The sequence below is a fragment of the Cryptotermes secundus genome, unplaced genomic scaffold (genome assembly GCF_002891405.2).
Source record: "Cryptotermes secundus unplaced genomic scaffold, Csec_1.0 scaffold968, whole genome shotgun sequence".
In the NCBI taxonomy this organism is placed as follows: domain Eukaryota; kingdom Metazoa; phylum Arthropoda; class Insecta; order Blattodea; family Kalotermitidae; genus Cryptotermes; species Cryptotermes secundus.
The window spans coordinates 1,386,413-1,404,967 of record NW_019719376.1 but is presented as its reverse complement, the minus strand read 5'-3'; the positions used below and the strand labels follow the sequence as shown (position 1 = coordinate 1,404,967).

Genomic DNA, 18,555 nt, shown 5'->3' with positions numbered 1-18,555 from the left:
TCGGAGAAAACCCGCCCCAGCGCAACTTTGTCCACCACAAATCCCATTTGACCAGACCCGGGTTTGAATCCGGGCCACGCCGGTGGATCATTTCAATAAGTAATTGAAGTCGTCCAATTTAAACTAAAGATTAAATTGGAATATTAAGAGCTAGACTTGGTGTAAACAACTGACACTCATATCCCTGCGGCACGGAATAGTGGTGCCACAGTGTCAGTTGTTACATGCAGCCAAAATAAATATATATTATCAGCAAAGGATGCCGCTCATCGTATGAAATATTACACTTCGCAGCTGCATTCCAGCGAGGTCTCAGGAACCGTTGGGAATATCGCTGGACCAGCGGCTTCGAAGATGTAATTGTAAAAGGTTATTGGAGGATTTGAAGTAACACACCCGCCTTCCGTTTGAATGATCGAATGAGAAGCGATGATGGAATATATCTGCGAGGGTGGGGAGAATTAATGTCCCCAAACTCGAGGATGTAGTCCGGGCTTCGAAACACTTCTGATTCGGTCATTCTTACGGATAGAAGTGTTTCTGCATATGGTAAAACGTTTAACAGTGTGTAAATGTAATGTGTGTAATTCCTACGGACAGAAGTGTTTCAGCCTATGATAATAAACAGTGAGTAATTGTAAGGTGTGTCGGCGTGATATTAGTACCCTTGTTCTACTCATAATCCAAGACCCGTATAAAGACCTGAGAAGGAATTTCACTGCCTACCGAAACCACACCCAACAACGGAAATCAAAGGGCGTAAGAGCGGTTGCATAATCCTTATAACAAAGTCTGTCTTGAGAAGCTAGCAGTCACAGTCATGTGCTCAAGAATCTTCCGCCATTTTTTAATGTTCATTACCACCTACACAAGAGTCAGCCACTGTTCCCTTTCCTAAATTTGAGGAACTGAGCTCAAGCCTTCGCACCCTATTTATTTAAAATCCATGTTGTTATTACACTGTTATCCACGAGTTATTGTTCCCGGTGGTTTGTCTCCCTTATCTCTAGTCGCTCTATATCCCATGTGTTTTTATTTGCTAACGTGAATTGTTCTCAGTAGATCAGCAAGAAAATACACTAAAATTTAGTTTAATCTCTTCCATCAATCATCACAAAGTTACTGTACTGAAATGTTGATTGTTCTCTTTGTGGCAGTTTCGCTATGCCCGTGTCATTTTATGCCGTTCACAAAGAAGTTCTGATGGTATTACGATCTGTCATTTAAAAAATGACACTGTGAAGTAACTTCGGTTGACAGTAATTAATTAGCAAATAAATTCTTTTTCTTGCAATCTGGAAGTTACTCGGGAAAACATCCAGGCTATAATAAGAAGTACTGAGAAGAATGGTATATCTGTAGGATATGATTGATTAACATTGCAATAAGAAATGAGGCACTCCTGCATGCGAGTTTGGAAAGATAAAACAAGTGAACACGTCATGAGTAGGCTTACGAATAGATGAAAATGGATAAAAATGAAGGCATACTTACAAATCCAATTTCGGCAGATGGACCAGTAACGTCTGCAATGCCAACACCAATGTTGTAGCTGGCCACGACTCCAAGAGGGACGACAGACAGTAAGCACGCTGCCACCATCAGCGGCAGGGACAGAGCGGTGAGACGTCCCATCTTTCCGCGTTCTGAAAACAAACGTAAGGCAACAGACTCAGCCTCAGAGACAGGGCATGACTGGAGGCTGCAGAGCCGCATAATGGGGAGGAGCTTCGTAATTCCAACTCTTCACTCAGCGCCATTAGGGTAATGAAGGCAAGGTTCGGAGAAGCAGAACATACAACACCAATTGCGGAAACGAGAAACTACTGAACAATTTTGGCTGTAAACCCAAAAGGTAAGAGACCATTTAGAAGACCTAGTCGTACGTATCAGGATAATATATAAAAAGAGGATGGTACAGTGTGGCTGGTTTGATTCATCCAGCTCAAGATAGGTACAAGGGACAGACTTTTGTGAAGAAACTGATGCATTTTGGGGTTCTGTAAAGTTGTCCCTGACCTTAACTACCCGTTGGATAGGAGGTTGGGTGGACGCCAAAGCCGGTCTGGACGATGTGGAGAAAACTTTCATAAAATCTTCCCGACACTTGCCTGAGGGAGCAACCCATCTCACAGCACTGACCACAACACAACACAGAAACATACGGCAACCAGTTGCTCCTCTTGGGGTCCGAACCAGAGGGATCGCGATATAAGATTCTGGGTGGTTTTAACCAGAAAGTCCATCAAACGTCACCGACGGTGAGTATAAAGTGCACACTCCATTTCTCTCATGGTGATGATAATGTTTGTTATAATGCTAAGCGTTATTAATCTGTTCTCCGTAGATTAAGACATCATCCAGACCAGCTCTGGGGCCCACTCGGCCACCTAACCAATGCGCATCGCAGGTGATTTCCCCGAGAGTAAAGCGACCGAGGCGTGAAGCTGACCACTCTCCTCAATTTATTACAGAGCTCAAAAATGGTGCGGCTATACTTCCACTCCTCCATTATGTTCTCATGGTTTTTCTTTTTCCTTTGGCGCTACAGCCCTAATTTTGGCCTTGGCCTATCTCCATGAAACTATCCGTTTCATTTCGGTTTATTAGAACTTAGACACTCAGTAGGACTCCTTGGACGGGTGATCAGCTCGTCGCAAGGCCTCTACCTGTACACAAGCACAGAAAAAAGCAACACACACACACAAACATTGAACATCCATGCCCTGAGTTGGATTCAAAATCACGATCCCGGCTTCCGAGCGAGCGAAGACAGTGCATGCCTTAGACCGCTCGGCTACCGTGGCCGGCGTCCTCATGGCTTACTGCTCAATTAATTAAAAATAGGGACAAATTCGCTTTCTTATTAATCTTTGAATGTTAAAAACGCAATTGACCCGTGTTAATTTCAGTTACAATTTGGGAACTATGAAGTCCACTACTGACCTGTCTCGGATCTTTCCAGTTCGAGTCCGATTGTAGGGAAAGAAGACACAGTCCTGCTTCATACAGGAAGAAGAGGAAATCTGATTTGTAAGTACACACACAAATATAATAATCCTGTAACTGCATTGATGACCTTATGTAACATAACAAAATTATAATTTTAGACAGCAGTGATACGAGCTGATGTATAAATATACAAGTACTTTCGCTCTGTTTATGATAACGTCCCTTGTGTTGAAATATTCAAGGCTCAATCGCATACTCCAAAGGCTATCAACGTTTATAAGAACTTTAATCTGAATTTCGCACTGCTTTACAATAACTCTGGGAAGGACTGTTTTTCTTTCCTCCACACAACAATATCTGTCTCGCTTGCTTATTCAGTAGCGAGGCGCCCTTTTGAGTGCAGAAGTGACACATTGACTGTGTAGATGTTATAATTACACAGCTTTATGTAAATACTCTAATACGTTGCAGTACAACTTTTCAAATTAGAATTGGGAACGAGCTCTTGTCCTTGTGGTAATGAAGCTTCGGGTTGATCAGCTGAGCAACTGTCAGCTTTCAAATAAGATCGTGCTCCGTCAAGTTACTTAGCAAGCAGACTATCCTAGTAACAGCTTTTGTTTTTGGCGGATTTTAGAGAAACTTTGTAGAAAACTTAATATTCTAGTTGTTTCTGTTTATAAAGGAGCCGGGATAGCTCAGTGGGTACAGCGACGGGCTACGGACTTGACGGCCCGGATTCGATTCCCGGCAGTGAAATATTTTTCTCTTCTCCGGAGCGTCCAGAACGGCTCCTTGGTCCACCCAGCCAATGAGTACCGGGGGCTCTTTCCCCGGGGTTAAAGCGGCAGGGGCGTGAAGCTGACCACTCAATGCCGAAGTCAAGACTGGTCGAGCTATATCTCCAGCCCCCCCCCCCATATGTCTTAATGACGTCGTGTTTAACTAATTCAGCAAACGGACTGATTTACCCTTATTCCTGTTTATAAAAATTCAGATAACTAAAATGATTTCCTCTCGAAAATTTGAACAAATCGTAAGCGGTATGCCAGAATCAGTGAGTTTATGGTTCGATGAGAGTAAATAAAAGAAAGTCTGAACTATTTTCGCTCTAGTTCAGTATAGAAATGTCTTAAAGAAGAGACAAGACTTATATCATACAAATAGTATTCATGCGTACCTTTCTCCTTAGCAAACCGTGAGCTCATGTCGCTGTAAACTGACAGTACACATTCCTTTATGGGCACTGGAACGTAACGGTCAGCATGCAGTGCAGTTTTCTTCAGCTGACTGCTGTTTCAGATAACAAAATGACTGATATACGAAGCATTTTTCCGCCCAAACATTGGTGAGCGTTATCCTCAGCGCAGACCTGCTCTTTACGTCGCTTCTTCTCACAAGGATGTTTCTGCTACGTTTCTGGTTTCTTGCTTGCCTGATCTAGCAAAAGTAAAGTATACTACTGCGACTGCGTGTTAGGTTATGACAGTTCAGTTCTCACCATTTCCTCTTCTTACAACACAAGTAACTTTGGTTACGATACATCACTGCATACCTGGCAGCGCTGCCTGCGCCGCAAAGCGATTCGCGAGTTATTCGAGCATACGCAAGAAATCAGAGTAAACAAACTTCATAATCCACCTGTATTTACTCAAGTGCCTTACTTCCTTCATTGTGCATCATTACTTATCGCCTTCATACCTGGAGCTGCGTGCAGATTTCGAGCTCCACATTTTGAACATGTTTTTCAGTGGAGCTGAATCCTTCTTGAGAAGCTGCCAATTGTGCAGCTACTCAAGAATTTCCCAGCATTTTATTGAACCCGAAGATTCGTTACCGTGTTCACAAGAGCCCTCCAGCGGTTCCTATCCTGAGCCAGATCAATCCAATCCATACGTATTTCTCAGAGATCCATTTTAATATTGTCCATCCACCCACGCATTTATCTTCCCAGTGGTCTCCTTCCTTCCCGCTTTCCCACAAATATCCTATATACATTTCTCCTCTCTTTCTCATTCGTGCTACATGCCCTGCCCATCTCATCCTCCTTGACTTGATCATTCTAACATTTTAAACATTAAGTTGAAAAAATACGAATTCATGTTTTTTGACCCACCTTCACGAAAATTTTCAGGGCCCCTCATTAAGTCGCACCCCGATTTCTAACTTGAAACATTCGCACAAATTCCATGTTCTGGTTACTGGTTGTAGGAAACTACAGGACGAGCCGGGGTAGCTCAGTATACTGAGTGGCTACGGTCTGTTTTCTTCCGCAGGAGACCGTCTATTGGCCCAAATATCCCCTTATTCAGAGGGTACCGGAATAAAGCGGCCAGGACGTGAAACTGACCATTCATTTCCATCTAGTTCCGAGCTTAAGAATATATGGAGCTAAAACTGCACTCCATCGTGCGTCTTAGTGGCTTGGTGATTCGTTTCTGTACAAAATTTATAAGGATTCCTAGTAGGTTAAATTTCATATTCGCAACCCTCACCACTCTTGCATCTGGTTACCAATCTAACTTACATAACATTCTATACAGAATTTTATATGCACATAAGAGTTCATTAGTAATTTCCATCCAACCGAAGGCGAAATGTAAATTTCTCTTGAACGTCAGGTTCTTGTCTTACATGCGCCAATTCAGGAGTTTGTTCCCACAGAACTGCACGTTTTTGGGGCCCTGTTAGCAGACATATGTCGCGCTGACGCCGCGTTATGACGGTTTTCAGTAAGAAATAACATTTTAATATTGCCCACCCACATACGCCTTGGTCTTCCCAGTGGTCTCTTTCCTTCTGGCTTTCCCACCAATATCCTATATGCTTTCCTCTTCTCCCCAGTTCGTGCTACATACACTGCTCACCTCATCCTGCTTGACATTATCATTCTAATTGTACTTGGAGAAGAGTACAAGTTATGAAGGTCCTCATTATGCAGTTTTCTCCAACCTCCTGTTACTTCATCTCTCTTCGGTCCAAATATTCTCCTCAACGCCCTGTTCTCAAACACCCTCAGTCTATGTTCCTCTTCCCCTTGTCCAGTACCACGGACAATTGGATTTACATGGATTAGGATTACGTCTGCCTGTGTCCTGCATAATTTAGTTACATAATCAGGTAGTAAGGAAGAGTTGCATTTAAAGCCAAAGTTACTTTACGACTGGTGGATTACCGCCAATCAGTTCACCCGTTCTTGTTCGCTATATAGCCTCGGCATGGACCCCACGCAAAAAGCCATTCGCCACCATCCTTCCAGTCGAGTCGTATAATGCATAGAGTTCAAAACGCATGTTAAATAAGGCACAATCAGCTCCACCACTGTGATGCGACAAACATGAGTTCGCGGCTCGGTGGTCCATGTTCAAATTGGCACTTTTGCCAAACCTTGACGCGCCATCTGTCATGGCGTAATTATGATTATGTTGCGTGGTTTATTGGGGCGGTGACAGAACTTCCCATGTCACTTTGAATAAGAAATTTATTAAGACCACAGAATATGGAATTTTATGAAAATTCACGTATTAAATTCAAAGAATACTTGCCACCACTGAGTCTAGAATCTCCCCATCTTCCCCTGTTCTATGTAAAAAAAACACAAAAATTAAAATGACAAGACCGTAATTTTGCTTGTTACTCTATACGAGTGTGAAACTTTGCCTGCATGAAGGTTATTTGAACACAATATTCGGGACTAAGGGCGTTGAATTAACAGGGGCTGGAGAAAATTTCCTTATATGGCACCTAATAATTTGTACTCTTAACCTAACGTTAGTGGGCTTATAAACTCAAGTAATAACAGATGGACTGGGCATGTAGCTCGCACGCGAGAGATGATGAACACAGAATTCTGATCGGGATATCTGGAGGGAAGAGGCAAATTGCGGGTCCTGTGGGCAGGGGGCGGTTGGAGTTCCCGCTTATGCACTGAACAGAAAGTCTCGGAGCCCGTCTTCACGTGATGGCGAGGAGAAAATTCCTTCTCCTGCCTTGAATCGAACCTCAGCCCTCAGCTAGCAGTCAGTTATTTTGCTGCTAAGTTATTCTGCTCTTTGACTTTTGTTAAACGTTTTGAGGTGTGGAACTCCTCTAAATTGTATTTAAAAATTTTCCTCCAGAGATTAACTCGTTACCAATCCACTCTAAAAATAACTTCGTTTTATTTTGAGAAACATATGAAATTCATGAGCAGCCGGGATAGCGACTAGTTACGGGATGGAAGATGGAAAGATCGGAGTTCGAGGCTCGGTAGGGTCAAGAATTGTCTCCTCTCCATGTCGTCCATATCCAGTGGGCACCGGGGGCACAGGGGGTAAAGCGGTCGGTGCATGAGGCTAACCACTCACTTCCATCTAGTGCCGAAGTCAGAGAAACGTGGATCTATACATTCACTCCCCCATACGCCTTCATGGCGCAGTGCTTATTTAATTAGGCAGAGGGACAACTTCGCCTTTATGAAGCTCGTAAATGCAGGCTGTAGACAAAATGCGGAAGTTTTAATATGAAAGCAGGTGGTTTATATCGTTACCACTGCTTTAAATGGTAAGGTTATTCTAAATTAAGAATGAATATCTGCAAGTGTAAGCTCGGCGTCTTTGTGGCACACAGCCACGTAACTTCAACCAATCAGGATTCCCCTTGCGGCACCATTCCCCACCTCTGTGACCCCATCAGGATAGAGATCTTCTCGATCACGTATCCGCGTTTGTTAGTGAAGATACATGAAGCATATCGCGCTTGCTCAACGCAACGGAATCCTCACGGTATTTCACAATCATTTTCTCTGTGAAGATATAACAACCTGGGATAATCACACACCTAAACTATGAAATTATGGGGCACGGTACATCCACACAATTAGTTCTATGATAACAATTCATATTACTGGTTTATGATTTCCTTTAATAATATTTTTCCCCCTTGGCACTAGAGCCCCAGTGGGCCTAGGCCTACCTCCATGAACTTCTCCGTTCACTTCGGTTTTTCTAGATCTTACACATTCGGTATGACTCCTTGGGCGGGTGATCAGCTCGTCGCATGGCCTCTACCTGTACAAAAACACAGAAAAACGCACACACACAAACTAAACATCCATGCCCTGAGAGGGATTCGAACCCACGATCCCAATTTCCAAGCGAGGGAAGACAGTGTATGCCTTAGACCGCACGGCTACCGTGACCGGCTTAGTAATATTAGCAATCAAAAATATCCGTCATTATTTATATGGCTAGCAAACTCACTTCCCACTGTTGGTGTCTCCACCTTATCGTAGTGGTGGGGGTTGGAGTGCACCTGAGATCTTGAGAGCTATGCCGGCGGTAGCGTAGCTACTGGTACGGTCACCCATGCCCTACAGGTCAATGTGGGTAGGTGCCAGACGAAGAGGGTTGCCCTGGTCCTCCAAGTTGGGAGTTGGGCGTGAGGCTAACAACCTCACATCGTAAAAACTAAAAACCAGATAATCGGCCTCGGATGGAGAGAAGAGGGGAGGCCAACGCTCACCCTCAGCTGTAGCGCCGAGGGGAAGGAAGCAAGCAAACTCATTAACACGATTCGTGCATTCCGAAACGGTTCGCAAATCAGTTTTAGAAGCATTGGCCTGCAGCGTTGCCGAATAGATATGGAAGTATGAGAGCTTCAGAAGTCTCAACGTACTCATCACACGTATTACCTTTCTGGAGAAAACTTCTTTGAAAAGAGAAACTCAGAAGTCTTGAATACTGCAAACGCATTCGGACGAGACGAAGCTTAATTATTTCATATACTGCACATTCAGCTGTCATCACAGGAGAACTGTGTGTCTCGATGCTTGCAGTCTGCTCACCCTTTAACGATACGTCAGCATCGATAAGATAAGAGAAGTAATCTTACAGTCTTCCACTTCCAAGACTGACACTTTAAGCTGACCTTCGTATGTACCGAGCAACGACACAAAACAAAGGTAGCAACCACCTAGCTTTTGTACCTGTCAGTCAGCTTTCTCTTCCACTATTGCTCAAGTACACTGAACGCGATATGGCGTAAGGCAGTAGGCGCGATGCGAGTATAGGGATAGGTAATGCACACGCCATCCATGCGCCAAGTGGGGTTCTAATCCTCAATACAGCGAGCCGATACCGGAAGCTGCACTTCTCACAGTGCAACGCAATCGTCACGTGTTTTAGCGTTCAACAACTCAGCATTTTACTTTCACAATTTGCATACATGAGTGTCAACAAATGCTGTGTAATGACGGTGTGGTGTGCACATGGCTCCAAATGTTTACATGTTTACAATTGTATTTCAACGTATTTTCTTCCTTGAAGGGATTAACGGCTAAGCCCACTGGGAGATCACTGCTCTCATGATATGTTGCATTCTGTTGTGCAGATCACTATAGACAATATTTATTTTATGTTTTGTCAATACATCACTACTTTCAGCAGATGGGGTTGCTGGGATCCTGTCTAAGGCATGTTTCGGCACATATGTGTCATCTTCAGGTCCTATTTTAGTTACAATTAATGTATTACAAATTAATCGTAAATTTAAATGTAAACCCAGTGGATCCACCGATGTGTTATATACTATATGTACTGTATACTACATTATAAGGGGGCACGCGGTAGCGTAGTTGGTTGAGGCACTATGCTACAAGCCAGAAGGTCGCGGGTTCAAGTCCCGATGAGGTTAATGGATTTTTTCAATTAAGCTAATCCTTCCGGCCGCACTATGGCGCTGGGGTCGACTCAGCCTCTAACAAAAATGAGTACCAGGAATTAATTAAATAATTTCCTTGGGGAGTAAAGCGCGGCCGGCGCGTAAGGCTGACAAACTTACCGCCATCTTTGAGCCGATTGTCTAGATAATCTGGGACCCTCAACGTCTCACAACCCTATGGGCCTTCACGGCCTGTTACAGGGATAGCTTTGCTTTATTTACTATTACTACATTATATACTGTGACATATTTTCTCAAAGAGTGAATTATGAAGCCAGCAGAGACAGCCGTCACTTGGGAATGCCTCTGAAAACACGCCCTTTCCAGGAAATAACTCAGTAGCCGTCACGTAAGAGGCCGCAACAGACACGCATGCTACGACAGAAGAGCTGCTGGAAGCGGCGTTTCTTGTGGGGTCCGTGCCGAGGCTATGTAACAAGGACCAGGTGCCATTACCAGTCAGTCGAGAGAGGAGGGTCTGCAGGCAGTCGGTTGAGAAGTTAGGAGCTGGTAGCTGAGGCCGGGGACAACTCGGAACCCCAGGTCCGCTGCTGGAAGCCGCTACCAAGCACCGCAGTGAAGACCGTGACTGCGAGCGCTAGCACGTGCGTGACAATGATTTGTAAAGTGTAGTCACGAGTTGTTTAAAGAGTTCGATAAATCCGATTACCAATCCAAACCCTGTCACATGACAATATTATAATAGGCTGGATGGCTTCTCTTAATTAACACTGTAGTTTTCGTTGAAGCTGTAGATTTGTGATGATCTGTGAGCTGAGCATTCACGCAGAACATTCGAAATCCGGAACTTCAACTAGAACTACAGCGTTAGCCAAGAAAAATAGCAAACCAGCCAAAAACAGAACCTTCAGGTGGCACACAAGTTCCGAGAGAGCAACCCCATCCGCTGAAAATTACATTATCTTGAAGAAGAATAAAATAAATATTATCTATAGAGAATACTCTTATCTATTTATTTCATAATAATCAGCTCGTAAGCTTACATCTTATACATTAATTCAGGAACGGTCTTGTCCCGCCTACCGTAAGAACTGAGAAGGAATTCTAACTCGATTTTGGAATTCTGGGCGCTGTTACACCTTTTCAGATGTACCTTCATGTAACATTTCCCAGCAGGCCGCGCCATAGCTCAAACGGTTAGTCGCTGGCTTCCCACCGCAGCGGCCCGATTCGATCCCGGGTCTGGTCAAGTGGGATTTGTGGTGGACAAAGTGGCGCTAGGGCGGGTTTTCTCCGAGTACTTCGGTTTCCCCTGCCAATCTTCATTTCACCAAATTCTCCATCATTATTACCCGGGGCAGGCTACAATAGGCCAATGAGTGGCCGCCTTTCCGAGTGGACCCAGTTGGACTTCACACCCCACTAAGCGAATAACATTTCCCATCATATATGTAGGCTCTATGCCGGTCACGGTAGCCGAGCGGTCTAAGCCATGTACTGTCTTCGCTCGCTCGGAAGCCGGGATCATGGGTTCGAAACCCACACAAGGCATGGATGTTTGGTATATGTGTGTGTTTATTCTGTGTTTGTGTTGTCCTGTATTTAGGTACAGGCCTTCCGACGAGCTGATCACCCGTCCAAGGGGACCCGAAACTGAAAATCAGAATCCAGGGCCCAAGGGCCAGTGATGGAAAAATGTAAGCTCTATATTGAGATGTCGCTGTGTAGTGGTCGAGTACAATGGGAACGAGCTTCCTTTATGAAAATAATAAAATGCAGGCCTACTCAATTCATTATTCAAAGTAAATTCGAGAGTAAATAATAATAATAATAATACCACAGTGCATAAACACCACGCCATGAAGGCTTTGGGGTTGGGGGGGGGGTAGGATTTTCAGTCTTCACTACTCGTCTCCTGGTAACGGAATTAAAAGTGTCACTGTGACTATATCATCTAATCACACGCTAAGTCTTCACAAGTTGACTTCTAATTCTTCTTAAACTACGAACTTCCCGTGTCTATTTCCTGCCTGCAACTGACTCAGTTCTCATTCACGTACTCTCTGTTGTGCTCCGTTGTATTCCCATTCTTTTGGTTCTCCTTCCTTCAACCCGTCTCTCTTATATAGTCGAGGCACGGACCACGCAGCACATAAAACACAGCCCCGCTATTGTTGGCTGCGTGTATCACGCGCTGCATAGCAACGGTCGCCGCGCGGACCACAGAAAACACGGCTCCTGTACTGCTGACCGGGTGTGTATTGCGGGAGTTGCCTAGCAGTGGGTCGATACGTCACGGTATATATGTGTGTGTTTGCAATCTGTATGTTCAGGAAACACGAACATTTCACTGTAGTAGCCTTATACTTTTCCACTGTTTTTCATCGAAATAATATCGGGCAGCAACAGTAGCAAACCTGCGTTTAACATCATATATTGTTGCAGCTTGTTCTGTAAATCAGTATAGATGATACGAGAGAGAGAGTCAGTAAATAGGTCACAAATGGAAGTAAAACGGCTGTAATAGATGTAATACGTTTTCTATGTGTACCACTAGATAGCAGCATATTCCAGCCTCATGACAGTCTAGGTAGCAGACGCGCATGCCCATATTCAGAGGCTGGTTTCGGTAGTCAAAATGGCAACAGTGCTTAAGGATTTTACTACCGAAGAGAAGCGTTCTGTTATGCGTTCTCTGCGGACAAAAGGACTCAATGCTAAGGATATTCATAGAAAAATGTTTCTTGTTTACGGTGGAAAGTGTTTGTCGCGTAAAGCATATCACAAGTGGGTCAAGAAATTTTGTCAAGGACGTTCAAAGTCGCAGATGATGCCGACCAGTTGAGGTAGTGGCCGAGACATCAGTCAAAATACTCCTATACTGCGGTTTCCGATGCAACAAGTGTATCAGTGTTAGTGGAGGATCTGTCGAGAAATAAATATTTTCTCCCAGTTTCAAATATCATATGTTTTACGTTTTCTACCCACTTCTGACAAATTCTGTCAACACGACACTATTTCCAGCAGATGCAGTTGACATCTAGGACACGTTTCGGCACATTTTCTGTTGACAGTGTTGTGTTGATATGAATATAATAAATATTATTTGTAATGATTTACAAAATATAATACATGTACCGAAACACACTGCCCTAAATAGCAGCCCCACCTGGTGGAAATAGTGTTCTGCTGACATGAATGTAATAACTATTATCTGCTGCATTTAAAATGCCTCTCTATTTACGTACACTGCCGGTCACGGTACCCGAGCGGTCTAAGGCATGTACTGTCTTCGCTCGCTCGGAAGCCGGGATCGTGGGTTCGAATCCCACTCAGGGCATGGATGTTTAGTTTGTGTGTGTACGTTTTTCTGTGTTTGTGTACAGGTAGAGGCCTTGCGACGAGCTGATCACCCGCCCAAGGAGTCCTACCGAATGTGTAAGATGTAGAAAAACGGAAATGAACGGAGAAGTTCATGGAGGTAGGCCTAGGCCCACTGGGGCTGTATTGCCAAGGAAAAAATTACGTACAATACGTGACTGCCAGGACATAGATGCAGCTCTCATGTTTGCGAACTGAACATGGCATTTCTTCGAGCCTGGTAGAAGTAAAGAATTCCTCGGGTCCCCCGGGTTACAAGAGAATTGCTTACGAATCGCTGATATGCATTTTGCCACAAACAATGGAACTGTAAATAGTTAATTTATATAATACCATAGCCTGTGAATGTCTCTTTGGCGTGTAACTGCGCGAGAAACTCCTACAATGTCGCTGTAACAAAACTCTGAATAAAAGGTAAATGTAAAGCTATCCCTGTAACAGGCCGTGGAGGCCCACAGGGTTGTGAAACGTCGAGGTTCTCACATTTTCTAGGCAATCCGCTCACGCCAGCTGCCATTTACTCCCCAGGAATATTCCTGGTACTCATTTCTCTAGAGGCTGAGCGGACCCCAGGGCCATAGTGCAGCTGGAAGAATTGGGTCAATTGAAAGAAAAAACACTCATCGGGACTCGAACCCGCGGGCCTTCCAGCTTGTAGAATAGTGCCTCAACCAACTATGCTACCGCATGCCCCATAACAAAACTCTGTATGCAGGTAGTTACCCACCCAGTGTAACAAAAGCAATACACCTAATTTCATACATGTATAGTCTATTAAACTTAGATTCTAATGGGTTGTGACGATGGTGGATAACACATAGAATTACTTTGTTTTTTGGACTTTTTCCATCATTCGGAATTCTAGGAAATAGAAATCACGACGTTTCGGAAACCGGGTCCGTGATCTGTCCAGTGATTCAGATTAGCTCTTTCTAAGGGGCACAACTTCCTTCCTCACCTGAAAACGGAAACAGAACTAATTTCCGAAACGTCGTGTTTTTTTATTTCCTAGAATTCCGGACGATGGAAAATGTCCAAAAACACAGTAATTCTGTCTATCAAACTTGTTACATTGAATAGCCTACTCTTCTGTTTTATTTTTATGATATCCAGCCTGAAATTAGTAATGACACAGCTTAATAATAAAGAGTGGCGTTTTTACATGGGACCACCTCCTAATGGCAGTGAATTCCTTGAAAACACTGTGCCGTGACAAGTCCATTATGTACGCTAACCATTAGAGGTTTTGCCACCTGAACAGCACTTACATCGCAGTTTCATTCAGCAGTTTCGAAAGTATGTTAAGGTGCACATTAGTTCAAAACGCTTAAATTTCTACAGACTTTCAGCTTCCGTTAAATATTTGTACATCCCCGTAATTATGATGCGGTTGTGCAAGAAGCAGACTTCGAACCAACATCCGTCTGCGGGTCACGGTCAGTGAATGTTTATCCTAGGTCATTGCACGGAGTATAATTGGCATACTTCCAGCCTGTTTAATCTAAGTCCACACCCTTACACCTTACTTCTTTTAAGATTTGTTTTACGATTATTTTTCCGTCTATGCCTTGGTCTTCCAAGTAGATATGCGCTTAAGATTTTCCGAATAAACATGCGAATGAATTTCTCATTTCTCTGCATGCGTTCAGCATGCCCTGCCCACCTTATTCTCCTTGAATTATTTTATAATTTCTTCGGGCGGAGTGACACTGAATCCACTTGGTACGTCGGTCACTGTTTGGCCTATTGTACCAGCCCCAGATGATAGATGATGAGCGTGTAGCAGTCGTTGGAATGAGAATTGGCAGGGGAAACCGAAGTGCTTGGAGGAAATTTGCATCAGTGCCACTTTGTCCACCACAAATTCCACATGACTTGGCGTGGGCTCGAACACGGGCCGTTGCCGTAGGAAGCCGGCGACTGACCGCCTGAGCTATGGCACTTCTCTTTGACTTACTCGCTCTAACAGTATTAGGTTAAGAGTACAAATTTTGAAGTTTCTAACTGTGGAATGTTCTCCATTCGTCTGTTAGTTTTACATTATTAAAAATAGCGTTATCAAATGTCTTCAACTTATACTGTTCACCTGGAATGAGAAGCGAAGTGCAAAATTATGCAATAATTTAATATTTGTTTCTTTTAAGAGCCGGGATATAGACTGGACAGTCGGAGTTCGATTCCCGGCAGGCGCAAAATTTTTGTCTTCTACATAACGTGCAGACCGGCTCTGGGGCCCACCTCCCTTCTGATACAATTGGTACCGGGGGCTACCTTCTATATTTTACATTTATGTTTCAGGCAGAACGTGGGGATAACCGAATTAGAGTTGAAAGAGAACATTCCTTGAACGTAATTTGCTCTTCAGTTTATAAACACACGTCGTCGTTAAATGAAGCAGGAATACCCGCAGTTCATACGAATGGTACAGTATATTTCATGTGCAGTTTATCCGCACTGCTGAAGGTGAAGTTGCTGCTGTGGCAAAAGTAACACGTGACCGCTGACGCTCTGTAATCCCCAAGGTCCTTAACGTAGGATAGGCGAACGTGAACTCCTATGTGAAGCTGTACTCTTTTATGCACTGCAAATAATGAAATGTGAACCTCTGGTGGCATGCCATTGCACTAACTTCGCCGACAAGCGGCGGTCTCTCGGTCGGCATAGTTCGCTTGCGGACTGCAGATTACGGGAGTTTTTGTTGTTTTGGCAAGGCATTGATCCCGCCGCTTACTCGTTCGAACGCCGCCTAATAATTGGCAATCCCGACTGATGATTCTCGGCGGCGCATCCTTCCCTGTCTTTTCAATCCCACATCACAGAGTAAGTAAATATCCACTATAGTTAGTACAGTTACTTTCAGTGAAACGTTAACGACTACGTCACTAATTATTAACTATTAGCTCTCTCTCAAAGAAATTCAAGATCCACGCAGGGTCAGAAACCTGTCTGTAGAATTGTATCTCACACATCTATTAATCTGTTATTGCTGTTGTTTTTTTCTGTGAAGAACGTGGGGCACGCTGCTACAAGCCGGAAGGTCGCGGGAGATGGACTCCCGATGAGGTCCTTGGATTTTTTCAATTGACCTAATCATTCCAGCCGCACTATGGCCCTGGGATCGACCCAGGAGTCCTCCTGGGGTGTAAAGGGTGACAGAAGCATAAGGCTGACAACCTTACCGCCATCTGTGAGCCGACTGTCTTGAGAAAGTGTGGGAACCTCGACGTCTCACAACCCTATGGGCCTCCACGACATCTTACAGGGATAGTTTAACCTTTTTACACTCACCTGTGAAGAACCTAATGTGTAATTTTGTGCAGTTCTCGCACCTTCGCCACGTTAGTATTTCTTAACTTATAGGCAGTACTTCATACGTAATGTAGTCTAGGGGTAACGTTCCCACCTCATGACTCAAGGTACGCGGGTTCAAAACCGGCGGAATTCGTGGAATTTTTAAGGGCGGAAAAATTCAGGGAACAAGTTCTCCGGGAGGGACTTTAAGCCGTGGGTCCCATGTCGTAGATTTACGGCACGTAAAAGATCCTCATGTCTCTAGGAGACCTCTGAGCAAACTTAGGCAAAGCGTTTCCCGCCCAAGTAGTTTCCAATTCCTCCGGTAGATGGGGAAGTATAGTGTACCACTGCCAGAGAGGTGACCGACCTCGCTGGCATGACGGGGCTGATAGCGAGCACCAGTACTGGCAGGGCATGGCGACTGGTAGAATATCAAAGGGGGACGTACAATAGACTATTAGTCGCAGTGCATGGGGAAACCCACCCCCTCTACAAATAATAATATCATCTCCGTACCAGATTTCGTGCGCATAGCCTCAATTGTTCAATGGTTATCGCCACCACACCAAATGCTTTCGCGGTTACCATGTTATTTTACATTATCAAAAAAAAAAGGCTCCATAAAAGTTCTACATTTTTTGGAAAATCTATAGGCACTGGCCTCCCAACGTCCTACTGTTCATATCGTATAACGCTCCGCGAAAATGACTCAGCTTGTTAAAAAGTTGAAATAAGGAAAACACAGACAGCACTGTGACTTCATATTCATAAGCCTCGTTTTTTTAAAGAAAGAATTTAGGCCGAAAGGACCATTTTTGTCTGAATATGTTTCCCTTAAACAAACTGAAATCTCATTCTACTCCAGTATCAATATTATTGAACGAGGATACTGGGTCTCGTGTCACTGTGCTTTATAATACTAAAAGGTCCCATACACGTACGAATCTGGCTCGCGAGTACGGCTCAGCGAGCTTGACCCGGGAACCGGACTCGGATTAATTTCACCACATATGCATGAGCTGACTCCCAACTTTGCGACCCACACACGGATGAGTTTGGCTCATTGGAACTCGCGCCGACTGGGACTCGCGAGCCAGACTCGTACGTGTATGTGCCCTTTAATTCGCGTAAATCTTATCATGTTAGTCCTGTCCTGCGTACTGAGTACGGAAACAGACTTTGTGATCATGCCTATATTCACGTGAGGTTCACTTGCTGGATAAGGAGACACATCAGTTTAAAACCGTATTGATTTTGAACTTAGATGTTTTGTAATCAGATGTTGGCGTACACTTCTTATCATGGTTCCTGGTGGTTGATAATCAAATGATAAACTTCGAGTTGTGGGTCCTAGAATTTCGTAATCAAATGAGAAGTTTTGTACTGTGGTTTCTTGCTCGGTAATTAGATGATAACCGCCTTAGATTGGTTTTCTGGTACACGGCGATCATATTATATACCACACATGCTCCTCGAATATCACGTAGACTGGTAAACTTTGCTCTTAGCCTTCAACCTAATACAATTCATATCGATACAGAGAGTAGGCTGCGGACTGGACTAGCGATGGATCGAAGATCGATTCCCGGCAGAAGCAAAAGCTTTTATAGCTTCTTCATAATGTCCAGACAGGTCCTGGATCCCACCCAGCTTCCTATCAAGTACGTATCAGAGGTTCTTTCTCCTGGGATAAAGCGGCTGGAGCGCGAAGTGACCACTCACCTCCATCTAATGTATCTATGGCTCTACAGCCCTTTGTTGGACCTTGAACGTCTTTTCGGCTTCTTAATCTATACAGTCGGTACGGCTCCTTAGACGGGGGATCAACCCGTGGCAAGGTCGCTATCTATACACAGAATAAACGCACAAAGACATCCGTACATTGAGTGGGATTCGAACCCACGATCCCAGAGTTCGAGGGAGCGAAGAGCCTTAGACCGCGCAGCCACTGTGATCGGCACCTCCATCTAATGCCAATGTTAAATGTGCACGAAGCTGTATTTCCACTCCCCCTTAAGTCTTCATCCTATTTAATTAAGTTCGGGGACAACTTCGCTTTTGCATTTCGCTTAGAATGTTAGCCAGGTGCAGCGCTTCTATGGGCTACTTCCTGTTCACTCTGCGGCTCCAGTACATGGAAAATCTTCATTGTCGCATCCATGCATATTGTTTAGTACGTTTATATGTGTTGTAACTTCGTAAGTTTATCCATGTTTTCTTTAAACGAGGGACGATTTGTAAAAAAAAAAAAAAAAGTGTACACTCTTC

The 18,555-nt window shown here is 44.1% G+C and overlaps 1 protein-coding gene across 5 annotated transcripts in view; it reads right to left on the bottom strand.

The window, feature by feature from the left end:
* LOC111865867 (neutral ceramidase) overlaps nucleotides 1-18,555 on the bottom strand; it is a gene marked incomplete at its 3' end in the record, with an annotated part of 104,999 nt that overhangs the window by 50,328 nt on the left and 36,116 nt on the right. For 2 of the 5 annotated variants that reach the window (XM_033752019.1, XM_033752016.1), the window contains 1 exon segment: nucleotides 1,495-1,646. In XM_033752019.1, the coding sequence (XP_033607910.1) occupies nucleotides 1,495-1,635 (141 nt within the window). 5 annotated transcript variants of the gene reach the window in all.